The sequence below is a fragment of the Thermobia domestica genome, chromosome 16, assembly GCF_964235325.1.
Source record: "Thermobia domestica chromosome 16, izTheDome1.hap1.1, whole genome shotgun sequence".
Classification (NCBI taxonomy): Eukaryota; Metazoa; Arthropoda; class Insecta; order Zygentoma; family Lepismatidae; genus Thermobia; species Thermobia domestica.
In genome coordinates, this window is record NC_137469.1 from 41,593,326 (window position 1) to 41,612,018 (window position 18,693).

General features: G+C 35.3%; 1 protein-coding gene across 2 annotated transcripts in view; it reads left to right on the top strand.

Moving 5' to 3' along the window:
- The window catches only part of Klp10A (kinesin-like protein 10A), a 171,946-nt gene that overhangs the window by 99,653 nt on the left and 53,600 nt on the right, over positions 1-18,693 (top strand). The window contains exons 4-5 of one of the 2 annotated variants that reach the window (XM_081742367.1): positions 1,646-1,765; positions 10,908-10,950. In XM_081742367.1, coding sequence (XP_081598493.1) covers positions 1,646-1,765; positions 10,908-10,950 — 163 coding nt within the window. The remainder of the gene's footprint in view (positions 1-1,645; positions 1,766-10,907; positions 10,951-18,693) is intronic. The other variant, XM_081742368.1, reaches the window with a different exon arrangement.

Genomic DNA, 18,693 nt, shown 5'->3' on the forward strand with positions numbered 1-18,693 from the left:
ATGAAACCGCCTTATCGTAAACCAACTATTGGATCGGTTCGTCAACGAGGCAATGATGTTTTCTCAAATGTTTTCTCATTCACGCCTCAGCACCCGAGTGCTGTGTAAATAAATTGCCTTCTCAATGTACTATATTGCAGCCCTATTGGACCTACGCATGCGCCATGCCGCTGAAATTAGTCGTTTGTACGTCATATCCTGCTGTATAAATACGCAGTTGCGTCGTTCATTTTTGGTGGCGTAATTTTTACAAACCACACTATAGGGAAATATTTTGAACTGTTTATACAATGGATTCCAAACTGTGGAGCTCGTAGCTTATTATTCTCTGGAAAGTAAAAGCTCTTTCCGCGTAGGGTTGGTGTGGCGTAAGTACCCCTTCAAATAATAATAATAATAAAAAAATTGTCTTAATTTTTTGAAGTAAGTTCTACAAGTCACCGTTTTTCCGTAGACAAAAAAAAAAAAAAAAAAAAAAAAAGTACCTTCAGAGTAAGATGTCAATTCTCGCCGAGTAACAGTCATTAAAATAGTGTAATTTTGCATTGTCAGGGTGTCTATCGGTCATGAAAGTCACGAAATTTAGCTTTTGGGTCACGATTTTTTTTTTTTTTTTAAACTACAAATGTAAGTACAGATTAGAAAATTTCGTTCTATAAAACGTCAAAATTCACCACCAAAAATGTCTATGGTCGGCTATAGGCGCTACCAAATCGCAAGCAAAGTACGTTTGTATCGCATGGATGAAAATTCGGCCTAATTCGCACCCAAATTTGCTCTTAAAAATGTTAAGAAATTTTATGATTTGGTGAAGAAAAGGTCACGAAAAAGTCACGAAATTTCATTTTGGAATTTTAGTAGACACCCTGATTGTGCAATTTCTTAAGCCGTGGCTTTCGTGATAGTAGTAAGTAGAATTCCCTAGACCCACAAGGAACTGTACTGCAAATTATGTCCTAAAGATTTATTTTATTTTTAAATAATAGTTTAACTTCCCAGTATCATTTCTCGAGGCTAAAGGAAGTTGGTGGTAACAATAGTGAATGGAATAGTAGAATTTAAAAAAAAAAAAAAAAAAAAAAAGTGGAAGCAAAAGAGAAGACAGAAAACCCATGTACATGGTGTTGAAAGATATGCGCTAGCTAGTTGATACATCAAGATATCTAGAAACTTCGTTTTTAGTGTAGTTTGATTAAAGTTCAAGTAATAAATTACATATACATTCTATTACATTCTTAAAGTGTAATTTTTAAGATACTTTTCCAAATACCATACTTTCCACAGTTCACGTTTTGAATGTTAATTCAAGATCACATTGAATGTAAGCTAGTACTTAATGATTAACTTAACATTGAATTTACCTAGGTTTAGTGTTTATTAAAAATTAACAGAAGTTCAAACATGCTTTGGTGTATACCGTATATTTTTTGGGTATAAAAAATTAAAAGAAAAAAGTTACTAATTTAATATATTAACTTATTGATGTAACTATTGTATTACAATATATTTAATGCGTGTATCATGCTATTCCACTGCTGAGGAAGAGGCTAGATGTCTCCGATGGCTGTATATATCAGAGGAAAGCGAGCTAATAAAGCAAGACGATATATGTTAATTGATTACTAACCCAGCACATGTTGTATAGGAACTTCAGGATGAGTATGAAGTGGAGGCCGCAGAGCTTGAGGATGTGGATGATGACTACAATCAGAACAACCACGCTTCGTCTGATACACTTCCAATTCGAGCATCATCCTCTAAACCGGTAATAAACCCCATTTTAGTTCCACATGCTACTTCTCGGTGTTCTCATGGGCTCATTTATTTTAGAGGCAAGCAGGAGCTGCACAATAGAAAACGGCAACTAGAACCATATTAGGCATGTTTTTATGTCTTTTGCATGTAGGGTATTATTTCAGTTACTGTACTTTGCGCTGCTAGATGTTAGCTGCTAATTTATTCTAGTTCATAAATTAGAGAACATCCTAAGTTCATTGTTATTTATTTTCGCTACTCCACCCAGCTGGTAGTTGGGCTGGTGTCGGTCAGAGCACACATGGTAATGGCTTCTGTCCTTAAATGTATGTTCATATATATAAATGTGTCAAATGCATGTGCTTTTCTCACATTCCTACCCGAAACTTGTACAGAACCTTACATTTCTAAAGGTTTTAATATTGTAAATACATATGTCGTCAGCAACGAAAAAACAATATGGTGGTTGTAAGTTTAGTGTATATACGAATATAATGTATAGAAATAGAGGATGAATCAAAAAATGATGATTGATATTTCTGTTTGGTAATTATTCAAGGTACAACCCAATTAGAAACAAATTGAACTTCAGAGAAATTAAGGCTGGTTGCGATACTGTTACTGCTTAAATGGAATGACAGAAAATTAGCATGAATCGGTGCATGATCGGTTAGCACTGATGATGGCATTCAGGTTTAGTTGTAACTAACATTGCTTTATCGTATTGTACAGTGTCCAGAAAAAAAAAAAAAAAAAAAGATGCTTCTACAGATTCATTAGTCAATATCGTTGTTTAAGATAATTCAATAGTTCTTGTTCCCTTGATGTAGAAAGAATGCATTCAAATTGATCAATTTGTTCCACAGTTGCTGGCAGTGACACCCTAGAAATCTAGAAAGTACTAGTGTAGGTGCACAATGTGAAATCCGACGAGGTTACAGACTTTTATCTGCAGTGAATGTAGCTGAGGCTGGAAAGGGGTGAGATTGATCAGTTAGGAGCGAGCGAAAGAAATTTACGGTACACAATGATCAGAGCAAAATATGAATCAAACTTCTCTCACTTGCCATTGTGTAGTTACGTTTACCTTGACTTGATAACTGGCTCCTAACATCAGTAGAACTGATTCTATAAAGATTTTAATTCTAACGAAACTTCATAATGTATCAGTTCATTAAGTATCGACTTTTCGATCGTTGGGAATAAGTTTTACCAATTGTATCAAACTTGGCACACTACTACAGAGTGGTCCAAAAGTAGGTATACAGTCCCGGACTGATCGGTCATAACATTTTATATCATTTTCTTATTGTTATCCATACATGTATTGGCTTGGTTTCTTCCTTATATGTTAATTTATTTTCACGTATACCTTAAGCTCGGAACTAACCAAAGCAAATAAATTCATTATCTTAAGCATGACATTTTGATTTATTATTGATGCTGGTCTGTATACCTACTTTTGAGCCACTCTGTATGTCGTGGTGGTTGGTGCGTGTGTTTGTTCTTTTCAAAGTGCCTACTGAAGTCTACATTATAAAAATCAGCTCCGAACACGCAACTAAGCTGAAGTTGTCATTGCAAATCTTTCATTCATCAATCTCTCATCTGTCATTCAAATCTTTCCCATGCGAGCGGTCCCGGGTTCGATTACCGGTAAGGGGCACGGTTGCAAAAATTGTAAAAGCTTTTCCAGGCCAGCTATCCCTCAAACGTGACAGGCTAGCATTGCCTTAGATGCCGAAAGCCCAGAAATCTAAATCCTAAATCTTTTCCAGTTACCATTCTTTAGGAAGTCATATACTCTTAATTATAATCGGAAAATAACAAATATAAACTTTTTTTTTTTTTTTACAACTACTTTAAGCCAAAATTCCTAACTTGTTCCATGTACAATATAAAAATGAGATTTTCAAGGAGTGGACCATACAAAAGCAATTTTCTTAGCTTACAATCATGTAGAATGTAAGTATTTGATCTTTAAACTACAGGAAACTGGTTCATGTTCGAAACAGTTAGAATAATTTTAAAGATTTTAATTGCAACCATCAAGATTCATATTTTGATTCATCCTCATTTCAATTTGTGTCATTTTTTATTGTAATTTATTTCAGGTAGCAAGAATTACAAGAAGCTGCAAGTTACAAGAAGAGTTTACCTTCATTATATATAAATTGTATATATATTTAGGATTAAATTTCGTTGTAGTCATAACTCATAAATGTCTATACATGGGACGTACTTAACGTTTATGTGCTTTAGTTGTTAAACCTATTTTAATGTGTAGTAGAAGTGCATATGCATATTTTCCTGTGTTGTTATTTTAAATAAGAATTTAGAAAAATGAACAACTGACTTAGTAATGAGAAAAAGTTATTGGACCTTATGCAGAGTCGTTTTGACGTATGATTAGCGTCTTTCAGTAAGGCCTGACTACTGCAGGAAACATATGTTAGTCGAACTCTTTAGTATGGCACTAATATCACTCCTCAGAATGTCTCTGCATAAGACCCATAATGTTTTTATGTTCATAAAAACTTGTTGCGAACTTCAAAGTTCAGAACTTTTTTTTAGTTTTTGAGTTCAACGTTAACATCGCCAGTTTTCGAGAGACACTGTAAAGTGCAGACATGAGTTTGCGTTACAGCCAAGTGATGACCTATCATGCGATGTCATTAAAATTAAAACTCTACGAAAGTTGAGGTATTTAAAAGTGTTGTTCACTGAGAGAATGTATTGTTCTGTTGATGTCCTTGGTTTCAGTATCTAAAACTTATAATACGTATGAATATATGGATGCATAGGTCTATTTGGACATTACGAAGTTACTTCTTAAAATTTCTGATCTATTGTTTGTATATTTATATATTCCTACACACAAGTTATTTCGAAAACATATGTCATTGAAGACTTTACGCATTAGGAGGGAAAGATTAGAGCATTTTACACTCAATAAGGTAGCTTACAGAGCTACGCCGAAACTGTTGATTTCATTATTGAACATACAGAAAACTCGGAATATATGAATGTTTTGTATAAGCAACTCATTCTTAAGAATGTACTTAAAACTCTTACATATACACGCGGTGGCTCAGTGGTAGAGCGTTCACCTCTGGTGCATAGGGCCCTTGGTTTGATCCCAGCTCGCGCCAAGTGAAATTTGTGGAGAACAAACATGTGCGTGGATTTCTCGGGATTCTCCCGTTTCCTCCCACTTTCTTCATTCAACCATTTCATTCATTTCTCATCATCGTCTCCTTTAGCCTATCATAAACGTGGGACGTAAAACTTCATTTCATTTCATTTCTTTTCGTACATAAACAGTAAACTTAACATATTCAGTGAACATCATCGGCGCTGGATTTGCTTTTGATCAGAAATTTAATTGTACTAAATTTGAAAATGAATTTATTTGCTACTCGCCAGACAAGAATTTGTGAGTAGTCTTCAGTATCTGCATTCATTTATTTATTTATAAATTAAGATAATGTCACAATAGAAAACTAATAGCACCGAGGTTATATAATTTTTGACTGATTGTTCATAGGGTGGTAGGAAGCAAAGACCAGTGAAGATCATACAAAATAATCAATCAGCGGAGGTTGGGTAGTTTAAAAGTTAAGTAAATTTTGGCCAGAATGTAGAGGGTCCAAAGTTCATTGATAAAGATAAGTGATATTTAAACCAAAGTGGTAGGAATCAGCCATTTACACTTCTGCAATTGATTAACCGTCCCAAGAATATATTTAAGCTCCATCTTAACTCGATAGTAAATCTGGAAGTGGTAGAAATTCCAGTACAGCTTCCGGTTTCAGTATTGACCTACACAAAGCAAAAACAGTAAGAAAGCGAGTTTTTTTAAAAAGAAACTACTTAGCGATCTAAAAATATGTACAATTTTCTCTTAACCCTTTATTTACGCTAATTGCTATAGAGCTAAATCGGTAATAGATAGCAAGAAACCGTTTTCTGCAATCAGTTACTACGAGGGAGAGTCTGAAGATAAGTTTTCCCCCTCGTTTTCTCCGGGAAAGCAACCAGTGATGGGGGAAACGAGACTGTGGTTACACGCGCAACACCCAGATACAAGTTTCCGGCTTTGAAGAAAATTTTCGGCGGCAGGCACTTTGGAAGCAGTGCTGAAGTCACAGAAGCTGTTTGACGCAGAGCTGTAACTTTTTCCTGGAAGGGTTTTTGAAGCTTATAGACCAGTATGACAAATTTCAGTGCACATAGTATTTATGTGGAAAAATAAAAGTACGTCTGATCTTGAATGTCAATCTTGCGTCCCAACGTCTGTCCACAGTCGCTTGGGGAAACTTATTTTCGGACTCCCTCGTATGTATATTCCGTCTCTAATATCTACTAAAATAGAAAATTGTAGAAAAATGAAATCCCACTATCATGCCGTGTAGGCTAAAAGAGACGGAATATGTATAATGAATGAATGAATGAAATGGTGGAATGTAGAAAGTGAGAGGAAACGTTTAACCGAGAAAAACCCACGCACATGTTATTTCCACTACAAAGCCACTTGGCGTGAGCTGGGATCAAACCAGAAACCATACATACCAAAGGTGAACCCTGCGCTACTGAGCCATTACGGCTTCACCGGAAATTGTGTAGAAATCCACTACCACTTCCGGATGCAGTATTGAGAAAATAGCACGCCATACAAACCAAACTTCCTTCACACGTGCTGCACACATGATTGCCGCATGTTTAAATTTACACTGTGAATTAATTTTACCAAAATTATGAACGAAACTTAATGTAAATTCAGCTTCCGAAGACATTCATAATTTCTGTATGTGCTAAATATTGTCAAATATGTTATGTAATGTTGCACTCGGTATATTTCACTTTATTAACATACACTCAATAAAATGTAAACTATTGTCAAGGTATAGCTAGTGATTGGTGAGAGTTGCTGACTACTAACAATGACATACTGAGTAAAATATTTTTTGTCATTCTAATTATGACTCAGAAGTAATTATACGAATGTCTGATTACATATGTCTTCAGCCGTACAGTTGGGTTTGTTTCGAATCGAACACCAATTGTAAGCCTACTTTGCGATTCTGTACGCCAGAAATTCACATAACAGCTCTAGAAAAAACTACCGACTTACCTATCTTCCTACATTAAAATATATCTGTAACACAATTATGTTAATTACTTTCAGATCTTAAATAAAATTAGCTAAATACTCCAGGGTGTGCCAGAACCCAGTGTGTTGTTCGTGTACCAAAAAATAACTATGTATTTGCAGGGTTAAATGGACATAACGATTTTAACGAAAAAGATAGATCCTGTTGCAAGAAATCTATTTAGGTCTGCCAGCTTTTCCTCATACGGAGGAAAGTTCTTACAGAGCTGTAGACGCACAATGTAGTGGTCTCGATCCATTCACCGAAGTCGAGCAATGTTAAGTTTGATAAGTACTTTGAAAGGTGATCACTGGAGAAAATCGGATGATGATGATAATGCTGCATTCACGTTTATTTCCGAAACAGTTGAGTCTGGAGATTTGAATTTATCTACAACGTTTTCCTCTGATATGAGACTATAGATAGAACAAGATTTTGCAAAATTCGGTTCCAAAGAAAGAAATAGATAGCAGTTTTCCCCTATTGCATTTTTCGTTTATATCATTGTATGTATTAGCGTGAAATATGGCATTGGGGCATCCTGAATCTCACATTAATTTAAATAATTTCAATATAGAGTGAGTTACACAAAGGAAAGCACTGCAAATTAACCTCCACGGTGACATAAGGGTGAACTTGTTAACGTACATATAAATCCAATATTTTAGCTGATTATTAAAACTTCATTTTTCCTCGAGCACTAGTACTTTTAACACATGATTTAAAACTCAGTAGATATATGTACTGTATGCCCCGTGGAACGTAGTATTCGCTAAGCTTTTTTGTGCTTCGCTAAAGTTAGAATCGCTTGTAACTGTTTCATGTATTGATAGCTTAAATGTTACGAAATGTAACCGCCTAATAGCATGTTTATATTGCATGCCAAATTTGTATTAAGACTCCTAAGACAGTATAATTTTATCTTGGGCATTTGAAACGGAGAAGCATGCAACTTTACCATCGTGAACAAAATACGTTTATGTACTTTTGAATTTGAAATTTACTTTATGGCTTATGCATTCCCCCTTAAAGTCCAATACGTAAATATATGCAACAATTATTTTAGTAGAACTCGAGTAGAAATTATTATATTTACTTAGTAATCTTGAAGGTCCCAGATTGTCATTTTGACTACTAAGCGAAGTCCTCTCCTTTATCATTAGTTTTAACAGCAATATTCGTCAAACAAATATTGTATTTGTAAAATATGCTTTTTCAGATTCTAATAATTATGAAAAACTAGAATATACGATAAAATAAGCTTGCTATGTTATCTTCAATAAACTTCGAGTGGGTCAGTTATCATTCTTACAGAAGAAAAAGGAACTTCTTTAAAAGATCTGGCTTCTTAACAGCATGTGAAATCAGTGTCATGTGCACAGGAATATCTGGGAGTTGTAGTGACTCTACGAACAGATTACCAAACAGTAATCATTACCGTACTGCCTGTTGATCCAGCTTCGATTTGGAGAAGTGCTTTGGTACTTTATCGCTGTTCAGCCCATGCGTGAAATGCAGTCGGTTGACTTGTAGGATCCATATCTCGACGCATACCACAATGTGATCAAGAAATTTATTATTTCTGTTTTGAAGAAACCCAGATCAGTTTTTGTATCCTTGAAGGGTTTTGTTTTCGTTCAAGACGTCAGACAACCATTTATCGAGGTTTTTTTGGTGCAAACTGTTTAATGGTCAACGTGAACTTCTGTAGCCTCTCGAGTTATTTTGATTGGGCTCGCGTCAATAACGACTCTCAATTGCAGACGGACTTTCACGACTCTTCTTTATCTTCAGTGATTTCGTCGCCTTGACAAAATGTCGGGAACCAGTGTTTGGCTGGACGTTCGCTGATGATCTGGGAAACTATACTCACTTCTAAAATGGAAACTTAGTCTTACATTGTTATAATTTATACTAGCAGAAGTGCCCAGCTTCGGACGGGAAGAACAGTGTTTATACAGAATATTTGGAAATATGGAACTGAGTAAAATTAACAACGCCAGTGGCGTTGTACCTGTCAATTCCTGGGCCAGTTGGCATACACGTTCTTGACTAATCTTGGGCTTAAATATCATTGAGGCTATCACCATGGTTTGTTCCTACATATTTCCGCGTGTCCCAATTTTCCTTTTGCTGAACTTTCAATACTATCTCTAATTTCAATCCAGGTATCCTCAACACTAGTGCACTCCGAATCTTCTAAAGCCAAGAATCTAATCGAAACTTCAATCTGGTATTCCTCTCTCACCTGGCTCTATTCTAATTTCTTTAAATTGAATCTCGGACAATGAATATTATCTTTATTCAATGATAATATCTCTCTCTCGTATTATCGCTGCTACCAGGTAATGATCAGTGACACAATCAGCCCCACTAAACGACCGGATATAAATTATGCTAGATTGCCTTCTTCTATCTACTAAAACGTGATCAATTTGATCGTGTTTTTCCGTCTGGTGATGTCAAAGTGTATTTATGAACGTAGCGATGTGGGAATTTTGTACCCTTCACGATTAGGTTTTTGCATGTTACAAAGTTCACGAGTCTAACACCGTTGTCATTACTTTCCTTATGCAGACTTTCGTTCCCTATAATCGGTTTGAAAATATCCTCTCGTCCTACCATCGCATTGAAATCCCCTAATAGAATTTTCATATGGTATCGCAGGAGTTAGTCAAATATCCGTTCCACTTCTTCGTAAAAACTGTCTTTTATATCGTCATCCTTTCTTGAGTTGGGACATGTACATTTAAAACAATATCACACTCGTTATTAATATCGTTCTTTTGGATTATTTTTTCTTCCACCCTCCTAAGTGTGTACTACATATTTTTTTTCGAAATTGTAAATATGTGTCTACTAATTTCCAGAAATGAGTTCACATGCCGAGTTTCGTCTTTCGAAGATGAGGAATTCGTTAGATATTCTATTTTATGTATAAATTTTAAACTTCTTTCCCTTTGTAGCCTCCTCCTTCCCCTTAGGATACGAACCAGAAAGTTCTATATAGTTTACGGTCTCTTCCAGGCTGTGGTCTCTTCGATAAAATTACTTTGAACTATGTCAGGTGAATGGTATGGAATTGTATACCAGACACACACTAATTTTTATATAAGATAAGATTATTATTAAGTAAGCTCTCGCTCTTGATGCGAGCGGTTCCGGGTTCTATTCCCGGTGGGAACACTCGGTCGAAAAAGTGTAACAACTTTTTCAGGCTAGCCATTTTGAGTGAGGTATTTCCTGGGTTTTCCTTATTCACACCAGGCAAATGCCGGGATGGTACCTAACACACAAGTCCCAGGTCGCTTCCTTTCTTCCTTCCCTTTCCCCGGATAGTTCACCCCTCATCTACGTGACGGGCTAAATGACCTAGATGTCGACAGCCCAGAAATGTAATTCCTAATCTTATTACTAATTAAAAAGCAAATCGATGTGTCGTAATGTTGCGGCCGTTCAGTCAAGTGTAGTCAGTCAAAAATTTTGGGAATCACTATTCTAGATTATAAGCTCCAGTCTCGGAACCTTTTGGATAAACATTCTTAGTTTCCAAAAGCTAATTTTAACCATTCTTCCAAGTTATTGATAGAAGTTTTTTGCTTGACTGCAGGAACATACTGAAAAATTGGATCAAAAATATACATTCTAAAGTATGGATCCTGTATGTTTTAGCTTTGTAGTATTTGAAACAAAAGGTAAGAAAGTTCACACATGAAAATGGACTTTACGTTAAGTGTTGAAATTTTATTTGAAATACTCCGACTAACGTGGATCTATGAAGCTTAGTCCCTAAATACTAATAGTTTCAACTTTCATAAATCATTTCTTAGGTCGTACTACAGATTTGAAGTAAGTTTAAGCTTCACCTATTTTAAAAATTATGCATCTTTTTCTTTCCTCCAAGGTTGGTGGTTTGTCCTCAGTGAAATTGGAAATCGTGCAAGTAGTTTACTGAGAATTTTTCAATATTTTAAAGGTTGTTCTGTTTATTTTTTACAGTACGTGACAAGACCGTCTATCCCTGTGGTTGGATCTAATAAAGGTAAGCATTGTATTTTCATTGTTGTGTCGTATGTAATGTGTTGTTTTTATGTTGTGTCGTGTGTAATGATACACATACTGTTAATGAATTATATTATAAGCTATTTCATGGAAGGACATTGCATGTAAAAAATAAATTGAAACTAAGAGCACAAAATACTGTAATATCCAAATAATGCCGATTTTGTTTTTCAGTATTGGACAGATAGAAATAAATTACATACCAGTGAAAGAGTGAAGATTGCAATGTATGTTCATTAATTTTTGATGACAGAAAGGCATTCAACTTGTGTCCTACGTATTACTGTTACCCTATAAATGTCCTTGTTCGTACAGTACTTCTATTCTTGCCCAACTGCAGTATTTGTTGAGTGGTGATGTGGAAAGCGGTTTTGATTCGGTTTTGTGATTCTGGTGGTATCTGTGGAAGTGAAGTGGGATAAAAAAAAAAACTAGTTCTTTACGAAGAAGAATGCATCTGTTTATCAAGGAAATGATCATGTAGGGCAGTGAATACGCAGGGGGTGGGTCCTGGGGGTCCGGACCCCCAAATCCGGACTTTTTTGTAAATTTATTCTAATTTTAAGAGCAATTTTTAATGTAATTTAGCCTGAAATTATGTTTGGACCCCCCGAAAAGCTTTGAATCCCTCCTGAAATAAATTCCTGCGTACGTCCCTGATGTAGGGTAACCCGTTCTGATATACTTCCATCTTCATACTTAACAAGTTAGTAGAATGCCAGGTACTTTGTTGGATCATCAGGCGTGAGTCTTTATATCAATTATCATTTCCTTATTGTAGATTCTGATGTGAATTCACTTTCTGGGACACTGAGTAATAGTTTCATGCACTTTTTAACACTTGACATTCCCACGTGATTCCTTCTTTGGTAGCAGATCCATCTTGTTCGTTGAGTTGAGTTGATTTTGAGTTTAACGTCTCTTTCAGCAGCGAGGCTATATGAGACGTAGACCTACTGATTAACGTGAAATCCAAACCACATGAGCTCCCGCTGGGAATCGAACCCGGGTCTCCCACGCCAAAGGCGCGTATGCTAACCGCTTAACCACGAAGGAGCTCACCATCTTGTTCGTAATGGACAATGTGCACTGACACAGCCGAAAGTACGAAAAATCATCAAAACCGTTGTTCACAATGTTATTCGAGACATGTTGCAGAAGATTTGGCAATAGTGAACGCACCGACTGAACATTTGTAGGGGTAATATGTGGGGCGCATATTGAATGCTTGGAGTTCATTAAAATAAAATGGTATGTATTATACTTTTCTCCCTGCATTATTGGTGAATGTCGCTATATAAAATTGGTCAATAAATTGAGTGCACCCTGTATGGTACTATTAGTCAGCGAAATGATAGCAAGTTTTCCTACTCCTCCTTTTTTGTATGGCCTGAGCGTGTTTATATTATAATAATTTAATAAAGAACTATCGGTCAATATGAGAAAGTCAATAAATTAATAACCAGAATGCATTAACAAATAAGAATACATCAAACATGCGTGAGGGGGGGGGGGAATTGTTTATAACTTAGTTTGCTCCTATTTCCGGGATTTCGTGACGAAGATGAATGCGCAGAATCTATAAGTTTCATCTTTAATGGAACCAATACGGAATAATGCAACCCCCTGTTTATTCTTCCTATACTTTTTTTTTTCTCCACCTGGGGTCAGTGAACGACAGATCGATTCGAGTCAGACAACTTTACGCACAGTGGTTGAGAAGACGTATGCCATGCGGATCATGCAGGGTATCTGTTGCGTTCCTCAACTTTCGCCCAAAGTTAGTGCGTTTGAACGGCGTAATGAACATATCAGTAAGTAGTGTAGTCAATAGTTACATTATAAATATCTAAATTGAATATTATAAGTGTTTTAATTAGTAGGAGAGTATTTACTGAAATCCGTAAGGCAGTTTCGTATTTTGCAAAACAACGCACTAATTGTTTTCATTAGTGTCAAACAATTTTTTTCGAGTTTTTTTTGTGCCCTTTTATAATAATTCGTGAGCAATTCATTGTCAAATAGCTAACTCGCGTGGTCCCGAGTTCGATCGCTTGTGACGGCATATCTTATGAGAGCAGTCGGTGTGACTTGGGTCCCACTTTTTATCATCTAGTTTCCGTGGAGAAATTAAAAGGCGCAGATGGAACCTATTTTTGGAACGCTTAATCGAAAAAAAAAAATGAAATCTTTCAGTTTTACGTTCCACAATTATGCCGGTTAGGCTAAAGGAGACGTTGATAAGAATGAATGAAATGGTGGCATGAAGAAAGTGGGAGGAAACGGGAGGACCCCAAGGAAACCCACGCACACGGTGCTGGGATCGAACCAGGGACCCCATACACCAGAGGTAAACGCTCTACCCCTGAGTCACCGCGGACCCACGCTGAATCGATATCGAAAACCGAATAACGTTATCTATTACCGTATTGTAGTATAATGCTTGTTGACAGATGGACGCACGGACATAGGCTTCCTATATAAGACTTAAGAATGCTTATGTATAGCATAGTTTGGAAGTCTTAAACGTAGAAAGCAAGTCAGTTTACAAAATGCTAGGTAAGGAAACTTTCCAGCGTTTCTTAGAGCCAAAAATCCAAGGGCGCAGTTTGATGTAATTATCAGGTCCAAAATTATCACATGTACAAAGTAAAAAGCGGTGGAAAGAAATATAATGGTCCCTAGTGATGCCTAGATATCGTATGTATCGTAAAATCAAATTTGCAGAAAGTACTTAAAATTATTGTGCAAATAAATGTACATAATTTCTGTAAAATCAAAAACACTTCCGCAGCGTGCTTATCGATGATTCACAGGTCAGATGAATGTGATACAACCGACAGTGGATAGGTCAGTACCGCGTTGCGTGACGAATGAAAACAAACGGTAGTTTTATCATTGCACCAAACTCAAAATCGTTAGGGAACTTCCGGGAATACTTTCCAGGTTATGGGGAGGGGAAACGTGCATGAGAACGTACATCAATTGTAGCTCTAACTGAAAATAGTTCAATCATATTACAATGTTTTGTAAAATTAACTACTGTAAGTATTTTAAAGAAATAACTATTGCTCTATTTTAAATTATCGTCAAACATTTCTGTATCTGTTCTGTAATATGTGATCGGAAGGGGCTCTTAATTCCTCAATCTCTACAACGTATTTTGTAGATCAATAAAATACACAGAAATACAAAGAGCTAGATATTCAGACTTTGTCCGAAGAAGAGTTTAATCATTAATTAGAGAAAAACCGTGCACTTTTCTAGTATTTTGTTTCTTTCATTGTTGAGAGAGTAGTGTTGTTGAAAGGACACTTCTGAAAAGTAAAATTAATCTCTGTACAATGAAAAACAAAATAATCAAAGAGTGTATGGAGAATTTGATTCCTCTTTGTGTAAAATTTAACGATTTATTAATTGAATTTAATTTAGATATTTTGAATATTGCTGCTGCTTACGAAAAAATAAAAGTGAACAATTATGAACTAATTGGTGGAATAGCAGTGTGGGAAGAAACTGGAGAATCGCGAGATAGCCCACGGGGACAACATTGTCTATCATAGACACATGACCTGGGTCGAACTAGCGCCCCTCTTAATCCTAGTGTATAACTAGAATTGTACATTTATTGAAAGAGTGGGTGCCAGTAGCCAGTCCACCGAAAGGCTTTGAATATGATTGAAGTTTGCGTGTGTGAAAGTGGTTTGCGAAGTAGGATTTTTTCTTCGTAATTTCTATTCCACCATTCATTTGTACATTGCAGTTTTGTTAGTGTTCAGAACTGATGTGCGACATTAAACGACTGCTTTTTATTTCTCATAACAAACATGTTACAGATAGGTCGGGATATGTGGGTTCGCAGGTGTTTTTTTCTTTCTTTACGATTTTCAAAATAACAAAGATGAAAGCTAATTATGAAAATATAACTTCATAGCGATGTAGCACTTACATCATACGACGATTGTCAAGTATATCACAAATACAGAACACTGAAATAGTATAAATACAGTGCAGTGAAACACAAACAGCTTGACGTGCTAGAGTGTATGGTGACAGGAAAGAGAGGGAAAGGGCGAAGAAGACTACAATTAATAGACGATATCAAAACAGAAATCGTACGTGAAGACGAAGATGTTAGCGGAAGATCGTGGAGCATGGAAGCTTCTCAGTTCCAGCACTGACCTGCCAATAATGACAGAATACCTGTGATGATTGTAATGATGCTTCGTTGTTTTATAGTTTGAGACCAACCATACCTAGCTGAATACTGTGACGTCATATTGTTCCTCTTCGAAATTTATATATATATATATATATATATATATATATATATATATATATATATATATATATATATATATATATATATAACAAGATACCATTACTTTCTGAGACAAAGATCTTCTAAACTTTATCGCTGAGTCACTCCTATTTACAACACAAAAATATCTGTGAGTAACACTAATCAAACTATTGCGTGTTCTTAAACAGTAGGCGAAAATATTTAAATATTCTTAAAATATTTAAATAGTTCTCGCAAGGCGCCTCAGTCTGTCAGTCACGCTAATTTCTAATTCAGTCAGGCTGAGTAGTTGTCGCTGCATGCAGGGAGCGAGGTAAAGGCTTGGTGAGAACTAGTTAGTTACAACTAAATATATCCTAACAAAACATCACAAGATCAAATGAGAAACAGCAAGAGGTGATTCCTTCTCGATTAGCTGTTGTAAATAGATGTCAATAGATCGTGGATAATTTTCTCGCAATTTCATTATCACAGACGTTGTTGGCGAGATAGTAACAAGAGGAATGAGGGGCGGCAGAGGATAAGTTTTAACATTACATCAAAACACTAAAGAGAGAACGTAATTGATGTTTCTCTCTCTCTTTCTCTCTCTCTCTCTCTCTCTCTCTCTCTCTCATATATTCATTAATTCATTTGACAAGATCCCGTTCTGATTGAATACATATTCAGGATTCATACATTACCTGGAAAACCTGGAAATCTAAGGGAAATTTGATTTTGGAAGAAAAAAATCCTGGATAATACAGGGAAATCGATCATATCTAATTTTTAAAAAAATGGAAATATCAGGGAAATTGAGTTCAATATTTTTGTACATTTGAATGTATTCAAGTATGGAACAAAAGTATTTGCTTTTTAATTTCCTTAATAGGCTTCTCTACTTAATATTTTTTCAACTTAAATTTTATTTATTTTAATTATTTATTTTCTTGTGACTCAATATTTAATTGCAATCGTTCATTGGGGAAAAGGGTGGCCATTTGTGTTCTCTTAATGTTAGTTTCTTCCACTAGACCTGGAAATTGCAAGTTAAATATCTGGAAAATTCAGGGAAATTGAGTTCAACATTTTTGTATGAACCCTGATATTGCTAGTATATGATTAAACCTAGATGAAAATTAGTACTATGTTCTCTTCCTATAAATTTTTGACATGTGTAAATTGTTTTGGACATATTTCACTGCACTGATTTGCTAAAGTAAGTCATAGTTCGAAGTGGGTTCACTCCAGTTCATAGACGTGCTCACGGGTGGTTGGAGGCGCTGACATCACTAAAAGAAAGAAGAAAATTGAATAACGATAGTTTTTAAATAGATTCAAAACCCCTTGTTTATCTGTTCTATAGAAGTTGGAGACCTCGATGTAAGGAGGGGACAGCTCCAGTTTTACATTTGTTTCAGGATTGGAAATAAACATTCTTAAAAATAAACTTACTTTACTCTGGCCTCCATTTTTTTTTTTTTTTTTTTTTTTTTTTTTTTTTTTTTTTTTTTTTTTGTAAAGACATGTTATTATAGGGTAAAACCTTTCTTCCAAAAGTTTGAAGGCGAAAGGACAATAAATTTATTTTTAACGAAGGTTTTTTGCGATCCTGAGCCAAATGTAAAATTGGAGCTGTCCCCTTCTTGCACTGAGGTCCTCAATTCATCCTTCTAATCCGTGGTTTACGCATGCGTATGTTCTTAGTAACATGTGTAGTGTGAATTGCATAATCATTGTTTGTTTTCAAGACAAAATAAATCTCGAAAGTAATCGTTTGTATTGGACATTTTTATTATGAATTTCAAGTGGAGACCTGCACGCACGCAGGTACGGAAATTCTCGTTGTTACAGCACGTGACCTGTAACTAAGCAACGATGACCACGCGTATGTTCTTCCGTGTCCCCCTACGAAATCGATGAGACTGTTTTGATTTGTCGTGTTGGTATTTGTGTCAGTTTGTGTTACGAGGGTGTTGAACCGATGCCTTGTTGTGTACTAAGATTTGTGATACTTCAATGTTTTGTTTAAGAAACAATAATACTTAATCTATATGAAACAAGATTCAGCTAAAGGTTTGAAGCTTTGTTGTTTGCATATTAATATTGTACTATTATAGTTAGTAAAGCTCTGTAAAAATTCTTGCTTAAAAATCTGAGTTTCCGAAGTTGAAAAGCACGGATTATAATGAGAATTAAATTATTTGTTACAATACAGAGTGGCCCAAAAGTAGCTATACAGTCTCGTACTGATCGGTCGTGATATTTTATATAATTTACTTATTGTTATCCATACAAGTATTGACTTAGTTTCTTCCTTATCTATTCTTAATTTATTTTCACATATCTTAAGCTCGGAACTAACCAAAGCAAGTAAATGTAGTATCTTAATAAATTAAAATGTCATACTTGATCGATGCTGGTCTGTATATCTACTTTTGGGCCACCTTGTATAATTCGGACTAATGCTATTGAAATCTTCCGAATTTTAAGAGCACTAGTTCGGACTTAGAAGTATTGTGTTAATTACTGTTTGTTTTTAAATAATTTTTAGTTAATTTGTGACGCCGTATCTAGGAGTTTTAAGTTGAATTGTTTTCCATCTTCAAAATAAATTTGCTATATATGGAGAGAGGTAGTTGGAATACATATTATAGTGATCTAGAACTCTGTCATGTCTAGAAAACTGTCATTGCGGAAAATTTTGTAGATTTGCGTTTGTGTAGGATAATTAATCAGTTACACATATTAGAATACACTGATAACTTTAATAAGGTATCTTTAAAAATGCCTTATAAAATATTCTTGCAGTGCGAATGATTTGTTAGTAAAGACTGAACCGTACAGACCACATCTACCTTCAAGAGAATGGTTAATGGCAAAATTTGACGCATTTGCAGTAAGCTTAAGATAAATGGTAGCTTATCCTGGAATAAGCCGCTACTTTATGATGGTAGTTTATTGGGAGAAAGATGAGTACTAACAATAAATAGTACCTCCAACATATATAATCTAGGCAAGACACTATTATGCTATATTATGATATGGTACTTCATTTATGGTTTCATATGACTATTCATATGAAACCATATGTAACTACAAAATACTGTGACGCACTCTTAACTCAAGATATAAATAAGATATCGCTGCATTATGTCAGTATTAAAATATATATTTCAAAATGGCATATGAAAATGCATTTTAAAATGTTTGAAGAAAGCTTTTGTTCCTTTACTGTCGTAGTTGAGGGTTGTGCAGAATATTGAGTTTTAAATAGTTACTGATTACTCAATATACAAATATTCCATTTTAATCAATTGATAATTTGAATAAAGTACTAGAAATGCATACTTCTAGAAGTGTTTACAGCATGCATAGATTTTTTCCCCCTGCAAATGTTATCAACAAAAAATACTAAATCGATAAAAGGTCCACTATCGG